The 16,254-nt window shown below is 32.5% G+C and overlaps 1 protein-coding gene across 1 annotated transcript; it reads left to right on the forward strand.

The window, feature by feature from the left end:
• The first annotated feature begins 5,494 nt into the window (after positions 1-5,494).
• LOC123664740 (odorant receptor 67c-like) lies at positions 5,495-15,322 on the forward strand. Its single transcript, XM_045599232.1, has 7 exons — positions 5,495-6,095; positions 6,665-6,842; positions 7,398-7,494; positions 11,353-11,457; positions 12,039-12,127; positions 13,165-13,231; positions 14,951-15,322. The coding sequence occupies exons 1-7, from the start codon at positions 5,495-5,497 to the stop codon at positions 15,002-15,004; spliced, it is 1,191 nt and encodes a 396-aa protein (XP_045455188.1). The 3' UTR covers positions 15,005-15,322.
• Positions 15,323-16,254: the final 932 nt, after the last annotated feature.

The following is a 16,254-nucleotide window of genomic DNA, read 5'->3' on the forward strand; positions in this document are numbered from 1 at the left end:
TAACGTGCTCTCCGAGGCACGGTGGGGAGACCCACAAAGACTGCAGTCTTATTAATTACCAGTGACAAAAATTTGACAAATTCTACTATTTTATATAGCTGGCTGGTTGAATTCGTAGAAAAAGTCGCATGTCATGTCATGAGACATTCGTCACCTACCGAAATGTTGACGATCAATGATATAATTAATAGACTACGAAATAATATAAAACTGAGTGTGTCAGATCTGACACGCGACTGGAAGACCGACTATTCAAATAATTTATTCAAACAATAGAACTCGAAAATCAAAACAAATTGACGCTTGCTATTTTTTCGGTACAGTGAATGTACCTATATCTTCCTACAGCTCAAAAGCTCTGTAAAGCGCCACTCTTAGCTTATCTCTACGTCACTACTGTTTCCTTGTATCACACGGTTTCCCGCCATATTTTTTAATTCAACTCCAAAAAAGGAGGTTGGGTCGGCAACGCGTTTTTGACGGTGGTGTTACAGGCGTCTATAGGCGGACCATACGCTTGTTTTCAAACCTAGACCTTAAAAATACCGACTTCAAAACTAAAAAGCAAAACATAACCTAAGAAAGATTATCTCAAACACGTCTTCTTATGTAAACCTACTTACCTTTAAGCATCAAACAAAAAAACAGTCACATAAATCGGATCAGAAGCCTCGCTGTAATTGATGTACATATGCATATATTAAAAAATCCAATCGAATTGACAACCTCCTCCTCTTTGAAGTTGGTTAAAAAGTATCTTATTACAGGAACGTGTTTTCTAACGTATCTGTTAATATTGTGTATTTTCAGAGTCTTACGGAGAGCAACGAAGAGAACGAATCAGGAACATCCATGACTATTCAGGTTGCCCCACAATGTTTAATTCCTACACCACCAGCAAGAGTTAAACGCAAATTATCACAGAGATTTGTTAAGCGTTTGAAGCCCAAACAAGGCGATGTATCAAGAACAGAGGAAGAAAGCGATTACGAATCGTTTGGTAAAAGCGTTTCATCACAATTAAAGAAGCTGTCAGAAGAGCAGGCAGCGATAGCGCAAGAAAGCATACAAAGTATTCTAACACAGTGCAAATTAGCTGATATAGCAGCTAGGAAATCCAACTCTGTCTTCCCGTTCCATTCTCCTCTATTAACTCAATCTTTGCAGCATGACTGTACACGGTATCGGTCAAATTATCAACTCTTAAAGTATCCTCCTACGGATACAAGTCCAGTCAGTAGTTCTAGTTTTACTTTCCAAAATTCTAGCAACGATGCAACTAATCCTACTGGTGATATTCCTCACGCAAGCACTTGAAACTGACTTAACTTAGACTTATGGCCGTTTCTTTTCTATCTTTAATTTAACATACTAACTTAAGGGTCAAATCAGTATTGATTACCATTCTCAAAGTTATTATGGATTATATCTACTTAGACCATAGCATTCAACTAGGCCGAAACTACTTTGAGAAGGAAGGCTTCATTGAGTATTCACTTCCGCAATGCTTGAAGATAAGTCTTCCAGCAATATCTCCTGCCTGTCTTATGATACCATGCCGAGACGTGGATACTGACGAAGGGACTAGTTCACAAGTTTAAAAATGCCCAATATGCAATAGAACGGGCTGAGCCTAACCGCTAGAGAACGAAAGTAACGACATAGCCTGTAGAATAAGTTGAAGAGGCAGTGGGCTGGTCACCTGTGTCCCAGGACCGATGGCCGTAGGAGCAGACGTACCTTGAAGTAAAGACCGCGTGTTGGCAAACGTAGTGTGGGACATCTTCCGGCCCGCTGGACCGACGATCTACTTAATATTGCTGGTGGAGGCAGGATAAGGATTGCGGAGGACCAGGATGCTTGGCGCGAACTTGGGGAGGCCTATGTCCAGCTGTGGAGTGCGATAGGCTGAAGTAGTAGAAGTAGATAAAGTTTTTTTTTTCTAAGTTTTCACATGGTTACGTTAACCAACAGATAAAATATTCACTACTCAACTATCAGATATGTCTATTCGCAGCCTATGTATTTATGAAATGGTGAAACCCAAAGTTGCAGTTTACTTTGAACTGACTGATAGACTGTTATATCCTTTAGCAGTGGTGGGAAAAAGACCCTTAAAATTTAGAATTACGAATTTGACGAAAATATTGACCTTAACCACAGATACCTAATATTTATATCATTTTATAGGGATTGCCAAAAGATCTCAGGTAATTTTAAGAACATAGAATGCCAACGCGATATCACTCGCGGTCCGTGGTTAACTTTTACGGTTTCTCAAATATGTTATATTGTGATGTAAAATATATACTATAAAGTTTCACATTAAATAGGATTTATATCTAACTAATATTATGTCATCGATATATGATTTATGAGCCGATATGATGATTCGATATTTGAATGTATGCTGTGTATAACGTTATAAGTATTTAGGTTACTTGTAAATAAATATATTACATTCATTAATTGTTTTAATTACTGTTCCCGTAAAACTAGGTGTACACTTACCTACATGAAGGTGATTCAATTCCAGTTTTATATTTGCTTAGAATGCTTCATGTCTTTATCATCATGACTTTGTAAATCATCATGTCAAGTATATCATTATCATGACACAGAAGATTAAGTACTAGTACGTCATAATATTTGAACTTTATTACCTACTTGACGTCGTAAATTTTGAGTCATATTTGACCATCAATATTTGTAACTTAAACAGAACCGAATTTAAAAAAAAAAAACTCTTTCCTTAAGACTAAGTATCTCCAGGCCATACTTTTTTTAAAGGGAGTAGATGGGTGTGTTTGAAAAACAACTCTTTATGGGGTCCATGCCCTTTTGTGACAAATGATGTCGACGACAATTTTATTAATTTCTGTTAGTTATTTTATTTATTTATTTATTTTTGTGATATTTTGCGTATTTGGTGGCAATAAATGAATTTTCCATTTTATTTCAAGTGATTTTTTTTTTCAATTTTTATTCCAAACTAGCTGACCCGGCGAACTTCGTATCGCCTAACACAAACTTTATCGTATGGTATTAAAGTTCAAATTGACTTTTAAGTATTATCACAAATCTTTTGTATGGGACTATAGAAAAGTGTTGTTTTTAAACTTTTGGAGGAAATTTAAATTTTTTTTTTTTTAGAATTTTTCTCTCCGTAAGAACCATCCTCGTACTTCAAGGAATATTTAAAAAAAGAATTAGCGAAATCGGTCCAACCGTTTTCGAGTTTTGCGCTTAGCAACACATTCAGCGATTCATTTTTATATTATAGATATTCATATTTTTTGTCACTTTTTCTACTGTTATTGTAGTAATTTTCTTAATACAGTTTATTTCAAGTTGTATAAGTTTTTTTAATTACAAAACTATTAAACGAATATACAAAGAAAAGATCATGCCTAAGTAATCTTAATGGAAAATAAACTTCTCTGTTTCTCTTCATTCATTCATTTAAGTATATCTCGAGTCATACACGCCACTATTACTGTCCTAACAATAGTCTAACCTGATTCACTTTAAAAACGCGGTACTAAACAAGGAATCAAAAGTTTGAATTTCATATTCCCCTTCGAAATCCTCGTCAATTTTTTGTTATGGAATGCCTAACACAAAAGCAGCCGAAAGCCGTCGCTAGTCTCACAGCGAGTTTTCAAGCCACGCTTGCGATATCGCCCTAACGGCAAACATCAAAATATCTTTTGTAACAGCCGACTCTGAATCGAGTTCCTACAAGTGAGAAGTTTTTGCTAATATTTCGGTAGGATCAAAGTTACGTCTATATAAGTATTTGTTTGACACTTCGACGACAATTATAGCATACAAATTGGATTCAAAAAGAGGATATGACACCAGTTTATTATGTTCATTGTTTCTTTAAATTACGATGGTCAATAACACCTCAATATAAGTTAATTGTGGTTACGGCATTAAGAATATAGCCACCTCCTCTCTTCCCGTGGGTATCGTAAGAGGCGACTAAGGGATAACACATTACCACTACCACCTTGGAACTTATAAAGCCGAGCGATGGCGGGTGTTATGATGTTTATTATTAAAACACTCAAGCCATTTTTGGCGCGAACTTGTGGAGGTCTATGACCAGCCGTGCACTGTATTAGGCTGAGGTGAAGTGACTCAACACGTGAAATGAAAATGTACCTAATTTGTCTGTCTATACATTAATATTTAATAAATAAACAAACTAACAGCTAGGATTTGTAATAGAAAATAAAATGTCCGAAATGTTTCTTATAGAATATCTGTCTGTAAGTTTTTCCCACATTACATAAAAAGTATTGCACCCAGTTTTGGTTGAATTGAAATGCCGATGAGGTTTTCTCACTTGTACTTCTGAAAGTCTAAGTTAATATCTCCTGTATATTTTATTTTTATACTCTATCTCCAGTAAAAAGTATAGAAAAGATAACTCTAACATCTCACTACTGGGCATAGGTGTCTTTCTACATGTAAGAGAAGGATTGGAGCTCAATCCACCACGCCGTTCAACTGCGGGTTGGCAGAGAGCGGTTGAGATAATATTAAAGAATAGGTATTATAGATATTATTGTGTGATTTCCTCATAATTATAAGACTTATTTTATTTATTTATAATTTTGTTTTGTGTATATATTTACTCTATTTTTCTTGCAAATTAGAATAAAACGATAAACTTATTTCCAAATCCCGTCTACGAAATCCGTAAAAAGTATTAAACAATTAAATAAATACTAAATTATCAATTTTTCTTATTTTACAGCTTTAAATGCGATAGACATTCATCTTTCTAAGAAAAGCAAATATGTATTTTAATACTTTTTATGTAATACAAGATACTAAAATACACTTAGATACTTTACTTTCATAAGTCCATCTACACTACGTAGTCTGATGTAAGATTTTATTACTGTGTTATTTATTCTATGTTTTACTACTACCAATAAACGTTATGACCAATTACTTAATGAGTATTTATTAAGTTATTAGCTAACTTTTTTTAGAAAACAAAATTCAAATACATCGTTTTAAAAATAATTATTATTTACACTTATATATCAAATATATATGAAACGTTAAAATACATACACATATTATTAAATTAAATCAAATTTAGTGTATTAATAATATCAAAGTTTCTTTTGAAGATTAATAGAAAAATAAATTGATATTCAAAGAGAAATTCTAATACCTATTATAAATCCTAATGATACGTTCAATATCCGATGGCAGTGGGCAGAACTAGTATCATATACCTCCTTTTAATTACTGTCAAACCTGTCTCGACAGTTGAGAGAATTCGAAAGTGAAATATTTTTTTTAAACGCACAAAACGGAATATAAAACGACGTATTTTATTATTCCTTTTGTCATTCGATGGTAGTAATTAATTCTGTTTAAAGTGAATCTAAATAATTCAATATTTTTATCATTAGCTTTCTAGTTCTAAACGAGATCGCTTCGACATTTCTAGCAAATTGAAAAAAAAATGTTAGACGAGAACGACGTTGACATTCCGATTAAATTAACGAAACATGCATTACTGTTGGCCGGAATATCTATTGGAGATCAACGAATGAAGTTTTTAATAAATCTCTTCTATTATTTTAATCTGGTTTGGCTGTACACGGACGTGATCGGCGAATTTTTTTGGTTGACCGATGGGATAAAGTTGGGTAAAAGTTTAGATGAGTTATCAATGATAGCGCCTTGCAGCACGATTTGTTTGCTGGCGACAGCTAAATCTTTACCGATTTTCTTTAATAAAGATACTTTAGAAACTGCAGTTGCAAATTTAAGAAATATACATTTGAAAGCACTTAACAATATTGAAACTACAGATGGGAGTTTCGAAAGAAAAACCGTCGAAGACTCGCTTAAATTTCTAAATTTCATTGTATATTTTCTGGCGATGCTCTGTGCTGTTGTGGTGGTGATATTCTCGAGTTTACCACTCATGTTGATGGGCTACGATTATTACTATAACGGTGAAATGGACTTGAAGCTGCCGTTCTTGATTCAATATTTCTTTGACGCTTACGCCAACACGACGATTTGGGGCCTTGTTTACTTTCATCAGGTCTGGTCGAGTAAGTACATATTAGAGATGCAACGTTAGTGTGTCATTTTACCGTTGGGATTATGCATTTTCGTCAAGTGTTATTTTAATGCAAACAGATTTACGGGCGAAAGACACATTTAATTTAATTTCCAATCCGTTTAAAATTATTCGAAAATTAATAACAATTTCTCAAAAACAATATCTTAAAGTAAATATTTAATTGATTTCCTCACTGATGTAAATGGTTATTAAATAAACAATATACCATAATCTACATACATCACCAAAGTCACCAAGAGGTACGAAAATATTTCAAGTTTTAAATACTTATTACAAAAAAAAAAAAAAAAAAAAAAAACTTAAAATATTGCGTATGATAAACGCCAACGTTAGTTCAACTGCCTCACTAATCGGCTAGTTTTATATGAACTAAAGTGAAATCAAACAATTTTCAAATGTCCTCCTGCTGATCAAAGGATCAATTCTTTAATAAGATAAGATTTTTAGAGAGATAGATTGGCGAATAAGTTTTAGCTTAATTTAGCACGCTTTATATTGTATGGTTTACCCGACGGCTGTACTTGTAACTTTTTTCAGCAACAAATGTATGTATGAATATATTTGCTGTGGACACATTGTTTTACGCGTTCTGCACGTATATACAAGTCCATTTTTATATCCTCGGCCACCATTTTGAGAATGTCATCTGCGATTCGCACGACAAGACAAGGGAAAGGATGCGTCAATGCATAAAGAGGCACCAGGAACTTATAAAGTTAGCTATATGATTTGAATTTTATCTTTTTTTAACTTTATGATGCCAGGATATTTGTTCTAGTATCAGCGTATATATAGGTCTTCATTGTTATAGAAATATTTTCGAATATTCTGTAACACTATTATTATTTCTACATGTTTGTGGTAACTCATTCATTTCGGCACGGTTGCAATAAAATGTTATGGTCAATCTTTCTTTCTCTTTTACATTTTATAACCTTTTTAATATGTAATGGCCACTAAAATTCTATTAAAACATAGAATAGGCCGTCCTACTATTAATTTTAATAATGAAATTTGACGCCGATATATCAAAAACTCAGAACGATTCGCAAACATGATTGAAATCTTGTATTACATGTGTTAGTAACTCTGATAATTTAAAAATTTATTCTATAATGGTTTCAAACGAAGATTTTGAGAAGATTTTGCTGTTAATTAGAATAAAGGCAGTTTATAAAATGGACCGTATTTACCTAAATAATATAATTTACAAGTAGGATGTTAGTATTTTTTTCGATCTATAACTTTAGTAAAATGTTTTATTTCACAGATTGGTCGATCAGTTAGAGATATTGTACTCGAAATCGACCCTATTCAATATATTGAGCAGTTCGCTTTTAATATGTTTAAGTGGATTTAACATAACGGTAAATACTATTATTTATTTTATTATATTATTAATATTTTCTTAGATATAGGTAATAGTCGACTTCTACGAAGTACGAACATCAACTATAGTTTATGTTGTAATTTATACTGTACTTTAATTTGACATATTCGTTTATTATTATTTAGTACCTGGGTGACTGAGCTTAGCTCGGTATTTTTTAGTAAATCATGTTTTTTGAAAATTATATTTAAATACGAATTATATATTGATAAAATATGAATAATATTTTTCGAACATACCGACATAATAAAAAAAATATGAACTGGTTATTTTAATAAAAAATCACGAGTGCAATTAGAAAAAAGGGACAAAAATCGATCTCATGAGGGTTTGAAACGTTGTCTTCTCAGTCGGTCCCGACCGGCCGATTTCCCACCTGAACTATTTAAACTTTATAGACGATTTCGAAATTTACCTTCGTATTCTAATGATATTGTAGCCATTTTTTCATTGTCTAAAAACAGGCACAAATCGACATTTTTAAAAAACGAATCCTACCTAGATCGATCTATCGCCACCGAAATCCCCTGCATACTAAATTTCATGAAAATCGTTGGAGCCGTTTGCGAGATTCAGATTTTGAATCTGAATTCTGAATCTCGGAAACTATATATATTGCAAGAATTGCTCGTTAAAGATATTTGATTTAACCTATATTTTTTTCCGAAAAAGTTGTTTAAATTATTTACAGTACCAGATTTAGCTGGTACCTTACATGTAAAAAAAAAATTGCCGTATAGCGATATTAAATAAATGACACTAAATTCCAGGTGCCAATATTTGGTAAATTATAAATTTTGAACATATAGCGTTGGAAATTTAACGGATAGTATGAAAAAACGAAACGTTTTTGAATATAACTGGCTTAAATCATGCTTGATCAAGTTGAGATGATTACATTATATTCTACTGTAGTAGTCAAACGACTTTTATTTATGTATTTAAAGTCACAGTCTCACCTTACATAATATTGATTCGTATAAACATAATTAGCAATTTCAATTCAGTTGAAACCAGTTATATTAATAAGCTGATAGGGAAATAAATATTAATTATTAGTTAACATGTTGCCCGTGACTGTTCGCGTTAATATTTTAAAGTTTTGCTTATACCGTGCGTTTTCCGGAATGTCAATGTAGCCTATGTCATTCTGTGACCAATAAACTACTACTATGGAAATAATATCGTTTACTCTGCTTACGACAGAAACACATGTATCTATCCTATATTATACTGTACCTATATTTTCCGAAACAAAAATTTGTCTGAATTCTAGTAGTCGATACTCGGTAGTCTAGACTATGAATGCATGATGTATGTAATAAGCATGGTATATTTGTATTCATCAAGTTCCTTCCAAAAATCGTCAACTGTTGGTGTAATCGAGTAACAAACATTCAAACTTTCGTATTTGTAATATAAGTGGGAATATTTTAAAACATTGAATGCTAAAAACTAAAAGGTAACGTATTAGTCACAGCTACCAATCTGTTTGAGTCACTTTTATTACGTAGTAGCAATGTAAACGTAATGTAACCACACGTCTTGTTTGTTTAGGATTCTAATTAAAATTATCTTATTAGAATTACAATATAAAATATGCCTAAAATTTTACTTAGCTTAATACTTACGCGTGTAATCGTGAATTAATTAAATTAATACAAAATATGTCAAAAATTAGTCGAATCAATCGAATTTAATCGAAGTAACCTTATAAAGAGCTTACGTCGATCATTCTAGAATATATCTTTATTATGTTACTGTGTAAAGTCTATTCTGATGGATTTGACCTTCAAGATGTTTAAAAAACCTACTCTGATTTTATATCATCTAACATAATATTTTTCACCTTATTGACGTCATATCATAGCTGATATTGAGAAAAAAATACTCCTAAATACTTAGCCTAATTGGAATCGCTTAAGTATTTTTTCAGAAGAGTTCAGTGGCCCATAGCAGAAAATATCCTGCTCAAATCTGAAGCAGTCCGACTTAGGTTACAACCCCCACCTTACAAAATATCACACCTATATACCGCTTTTAAGCAGTGTTCTGTTTCTGTGGTAAGTAAGATGACCAGAGTTCCTGGCCTGAAGGATTGGGGGTAGTATTGGCAACATGCTTGTGATACTGCTGGTATTACAAGCGTCTATAAGCTTTGGTAATTACTTAGCATCAGGTAAGCCGAAAGCGTTGGGAGACCTATTTGTACCTATGAAAAATACCTTCATCACTAGAAATACAGAATTGTGAGAATAGTGTAGATGTTATAATAAAGACTGATCAATAAAGACACTTAAATAAGGAAGTCTTAATTTAAAAAAAAAAACACGATTATGTTGTCCTGTTTTTGATGCTAAAGATGTAAGCCCCATTTTTAAAGCGATAACCTTTAAAAAGTGACAAATAAACAAATATTTTACGTTTTTTATTACACATCTTATGAGTACAATATTTTAAATACATATGTGTATCAAACAAAAATCTATTTATTATAGGTATTATGTAAGGATCACTTTATAGAATTGCGCATTTATTTTGTTTAACTAGCGTTTGGTCGCAAATGTAAGTAATGGAAAATATTTAGATTCTTTTAAATTAAAACAGAGTATTTTGTATTTTGGTTTTGGTGGTTAAAGAAGAAATAATTACAAACTAACAATATCTAAATAATTACCTACTTAAGAATAAATAGAAGAAGATTTCTTTAAGATATTTTCTACCCATGTATGAAATGTTTCTTTAAAAAAACTTACGGACTTCAAATTAGCAAGACTAAACTTGAACCCGCGACCTTTCTACTAATATCCGCGTGCTCTATCCACAAGGCCATCTTGACCGCTCAAGTGGGTACTACTTAGCTAAATTAAATACCTAGATAATTTAAGATATTTCCATATAAAACACTATCAGTACAAGCGAAGGTAATACTCCTAAGTTTGTTTTTTTTTTATTATTAATAATTGTGTTTGCTAGCAAACGAAAAAAAACCGACTTCAATTACATCGACAAGTAATACAACGTAGGTAGACGAAAAAATTGTCAAGTAAATACGCAAAAGTCAAAGATTACTCCAAAAGTTATTATCAGGTCTCTATGAAATTTAAATGTGACCACATAATAAACATGGGTTTTCGATTAAATTAAAAATCATCAAAATCGGTACACCCAGTAAAAAGCCATGTGGATTGTCGAGGGTTTCCCTCGATTTCTCTGGGATCCCATCATCAGATCCTAGTTTCCTTATCATGGTACCATACTAAGGATATCTCCTTTCCAATAAAAAAAAAAAGAATTATCAAAATCAGTTCATAAACGACGAAGTTATCCCCGAACATATATATACAGTCGAATTGAGTAACCTCCTCTTTTGCAGTCCGTTAAAAAAAGGATATTCACTTTTAAAAATTACATAGTATCTTATCAATTTACTGTACTTACTAATTTTTTATCATAAAATAACCCTCTGGCGCTGAAGGGTCGCTGAAATCTATGAAGGATTTTCCCCACGTAAAAAAAAGAAAAAAATGTTACAGCAGGAAATACCGTGCTCAAATCTGGAGCAGCCCGTTTGGGGAAGTACCTCGACCGTAAGGTCATAAGATCACAGTTAAGTAATACTGCTAACTACAAATTTTATATATATTCCTCCTCACACTCAACTACCCCAATGTATATGATAGAACCCTATTTTGGGCAGTTGGGTTACAAACTTCTGCCTATACAAACGTTGATCGAACTCATGACCGCTAGCGCACAATCTATGTAGTTGATGTGACCACTGCTACACTAAAATATATTTATTTCTGCTACTTTTCTTAAAACCTAAATCTAGATCGTGGCGGAGACGAGCGCCATGTTGGCGTTCACACCTTTCCTCGTCGTGAGCCTGTCGCAGATATCTCTCATGTGCTTCTACGGGGACATGCTCATGGCTTCGGTGAGATCTACTTATAACTTATAATTTATTATAATTAATTATAATTATGTATACAAGTGTGTGAGTGTGTGTGTGTGTGAGTGTGTGTGTGTGTGTGTGTGTGTGTGTGTGTGTGTGTGTGTGCGTGAGTGTGTGTGTGTGTGTGTGTGTGTGTGTGTGTGTGTGTATGTGTGTGTGTGTGTGTGTGCGCGTGTGCGCGTGTGTGCGTGTGAGTGTGTGTGTGTGTGTGTGTGTGTGTGTGTGTGTGTGTGTGTGTGTCTGTGACGTTTATATATACGTAGTACATATACTAGTAGTAGTACCTACTACACTACGACGCCGAACGGAATAATTGTATTTGCTCGCAAACGAAAAAAACCGACTTCAATTACATCGACAAGTAATACAACGTAAGTAAACGCACTAGTCGTCACTACGATTTTCAAGGGTTTCCCTCGATTTCTCTTGGATCCCATCATCAGATCCTGGTTTCCTTATTTTCTCCTATTCCTATTTCCTTATTAAATGTGTATTTTTACGTATTAATCATAATATAAACTAACATTAAAGTTTTAAAAGTTAATCATAATGTTTTTGCCTAGAGTACGAGTATATGTGACGCGATCTACAAGTGCCGCTGGTACGACGCCTCCCTAGACATCAAGAAAAGTATCACGATAGTCCTATTTAGGTAACTTTTACTTACGTCATGTAAAAAAGCACACATATGTATAAAAACATATATACGTAGAAAGAGATAGCTAAATAGTTATGACTCTGATGAGATTATTTCAAAAGGCGATATTTATGGGTATAAATAAATGTCAAGTTAATAATAAGTAAATGACACGAAATGTCAAGTTGTCAAACTACACAAACATAGGTAACATGTTTATTTTTGTATTAGGATTACTCCACTTTTTGATTAACCATTCAAGGAAAATGTTACTTATTTCGCTCTTAAAATTCATTCGATTACCCTTATGTGAGAATGTTTAATATAAAAATTATAAATGCATAGTTTTATGAACGGTTTTATATTCATAAATTATTAAAATGCATAATAATCAACTTGAACTAAATTGGATTGAGCGTGTGTATAACAATCAGAATATTCGATTCTGTGCTCAGGGCATAATATAAAACTTTTGAAATAAAAAATGTTTTAATTTTTTTGATATTTTGATTGGTGATGCAGATGATGAGGATGCAGTGAGCAGAGACATTTATTTACGCAGAATGTTATTTTTGCAAAACATTTAGTATTATTAATAACTTAAGCTTTATAATTTCTAAGCGTTAAACGTATGTACCTATTCAAATTTATTTACTATTTTTGTATCTCAAAATAGTGTTGTGTAGAATACTGATTACACTAATATTAATCAAACCCTTGAAGTAGAAAAAGTGAACCTGTGTTAAACAATAAATTTTGGAAATATGGTACTTATGGTTTGAGGTCCTATGCTCAAAGAGTGCACAGTTTCATACAATGACTTTCAAATCATTGTATGAGCTTGTAGTACGTATACGTATATATATAGCTTTAAATATATAAAAAAATAATTCTTTATTCATATCTTAACGAATGCGTAGTTAATACGTAATTACAATTACGTTATTATGTTTATAAAAATACCTAATGTGGAGTTAAGCGTAATTTTAAGATATAAATAAATATATAAATTTTATTAACATTCGTTAATTATTTTTAATGTTTATTCACAGAGCAAGAAAGCCTTGCAAAGTGACTGCCGCTAACTTTGCAGTTCTTAACTTGAGTGCTTTTACGACGGTGAGTAATGTTATTTGAAGAAAAGTATATAAAGATATTAATAAAGATATTATAAAAAAAAGATAGATAAGACCCACGTGATGCGCGAAGTGGGCGAGGTTGAGATTGAAATGGCACGGTTACGATTTACTTGCGAATGAAAACATGTATAATAACAAAAATATCTCTCATAAAAACAACTATAAATAGAACATTTTTTTTAGGTAAAATAAAAATAACTGTAACGTTATAACATACACTTAAATAAGATTAAAGTTAATATCTAAGATTTTATTTTTGTGTTACCCACATTAGGAATTCTAAACATTTTTGAATATCATATCAAAAATTGACCGCTCCAGCGGGGTTCGAACCCGCGTCTCCGACGTACCATACTACGACGACGTATAATATTAATTAATATATAATATTAAAAATAGCACGGTGTCGTCTCCTGTCAAAGATTTTCATTGTAATATGAAACTTTGAATAGTTACGGGTTTCTGTAAAGAGCTCACTATAGACGGCGCCACGGTTCGCTTAAACCGTAATTTAAAATTATCATATCGAAAATTTCGCTCGAGCGGGTGTATCGTTCCATAGCTTAATTGGCTAGAGCGCCGACACGGTACGTCGGAGACGCGGGTTCGAACCCCGCTGGAGCGGTCAATTTTTGATATGATATTCAAAAATGTTAAGATTAAAGTTTTTATATGGAATGCCCAAATGGGCTTTTTATTAAAACGTTTACATGAAAATTTCAACAAAACAGTTTTTAATTTTTTTTTTACATATTCTGGCACTAAAAACAGTATGACGATTCCGATTTTGTGACGAATAATTTAGGCCATTTATATTTTAGAAAAAAGAATAGACCAGACAATAGACAATCTAGTTCATTTTGACAAAATTACACGCAAAACCAGTCGCGAGTGCGAGTGCGAGCTTGTGCAAACACGAAGTTTCGTTGGTATTTCGTCTGTGGCGTATCCTGATTACAGCACTAGACAGGCTCAACGAGGCACAGTGTTCGTCTATTTTTAGACGTGATTCAGATATTTAGTCTCAATTGGATGGTTATTCTCATTTCATGTGACTGCTGAGAAATGTTAATTAATAATACCTATACAGTTTTGTCTAATATGAATGTAGAAATAAAGCCGGTACATGTCGATGGTTATAATTCTGCCGTTTACTGACAAATTTAATTGCCAAATGGTCAATTAGTACACTACTACACTACTTGAGAGTAGGGTCTGAACATTGGCTATGTTATAATTTTGGAGATACAGAGAAGTTTTCGTACCTACTTTTGTCTGGAGGTTGAAAATTTACTTGTGATTTTTTTTATATATGTCATATTAAGGTGGTAAGGATAAACAAGAATCCAGAATTATTGATATAAGTGTAACATAATTTACAAATTGTACTTTTGATTGTAGAAGTAGTACATATTAGGAAACGGAAGTTATGAATTGAGGACGAATTGACAACGGGTTGGCGTAGTGGTCATAGACTTTGACTGTTACCTTGTGGGTTGCGGGTTCGAACTCCCATTTTACAAATTTTATATGTAGGTCATACAGGTGCTTATCATGGTCTGAGCGTTTGTGTTGTATCATTGTATGTAATGTATATTTTGAGATTCCCGACACAGGATTTTTTGGCGAACTGGTGATTGTAAAGTATAAGGTTTTTGTTATTTATTTATGACTAAGAAATATTTTTATTTGATTTCAGATCCTAAGCCGTTCGTGGTCTTATTTCGCTCTGTTAAAGACCATGTACGATTAGATAAAAAACAACAAACACATAATCTTTCTTTATCTTTAATTGTTTAGCCACGCACGTAGTTTCAACATTCTGTGATTAACTTTTATTGTGGATTTACTTCATCATGCACACACACACACACATACACGGTTTATATTTTGATTTTCAAGCTCGGAGTAATGGTGTCAGAGAAGATATCGTGAAAATTGCTGAAAATGTTAGCTTGTCTGCATTAAAAAAAATTATTGAGTTATTAAGTATGCATTATATTTAAACAGAATACAAAATATTGTAACAAGACGGAATTAGTGAAATAAATTTTTACAACACTGCTAAAAATATTTTTTGTTTATTTTAATTATACTCACTCCCACGTTAGTTTGTATTTGATTTAGACAGCTTAATGCATTTGTTTTAGGTAAAAGTCGACTGAAATACAAAATTAAACAGAAATATAATTAAGTCGTTAACGCTATTTGACAGATTACGGTATCCGACGTTTAAAAGTTTACGATAATTCTTTTTCACCGTCGAACTTCACTTTATTTATGGCATATTTCTATTCGCAACTGGAAATATAATATTTTAGTTCCTTAATTTGGGCGAAACAGCCTAATGGCCTATTCTACCTCGTACGACCTACTATTAAATTATATTCGTAAGTTATATGCAAGATAAACTTTGTCTAAGACTGGTAAAAGTTGAAACAGACCTAGAATCTCGTACAATTTTTGTTTAACACCTGACGAGATTAGATTATTATTATTTAAAAAATGCAGTGGTTTTAGCGGCTGTTTATGCTAGCGGTTGTGTCCAATTCACGCTAATGACAAATATTTGTATGCGATGTATGCGATATACAGATGTTTGTCATCTTCGCCTTTGTGTTTGTGTTGTGTGAGTTTCCGAACCGACAGAAATATGTTGACACTTCTTCGCTCCTTAAGCAAAAAAAAACAAGTTGCTTACATACAGTAACAAATACTGCAATACATATATACAATAAAATACAAAAGATGATAGAGCAGTTAAGGTGCGATTAAATTAAGACACTGAAAAAAAATTCTACCACATACAAATACATATAAACACCATCATTATCAACAATACCTATGCGTTTTTTATTCTGGGTAAAATATAGGTACATTGAATATTATTACAGTGGTAGTGGAAATGTGTCAATAAAACGGAGTTTGTGTATCTCAGTAATAAGGTTCAGTTGGCATTATTTGAATAAGTAAATAAAAAATAAGAATAACCTAAAATCTTTG

This window comes from Melitaea cinxia, chromosome 22 (assembly GCF_905220565.1).
Source record: "Melitaea cinxia chromosome 22, ilMelCinx1.1, whole genome shotgun sequence".
NCBI lineage: Eukaryota > Metazoa > Arthropoda > Insecta > Lepidoptera > Nymphalidae > Melitaea > Melitaea cinxia.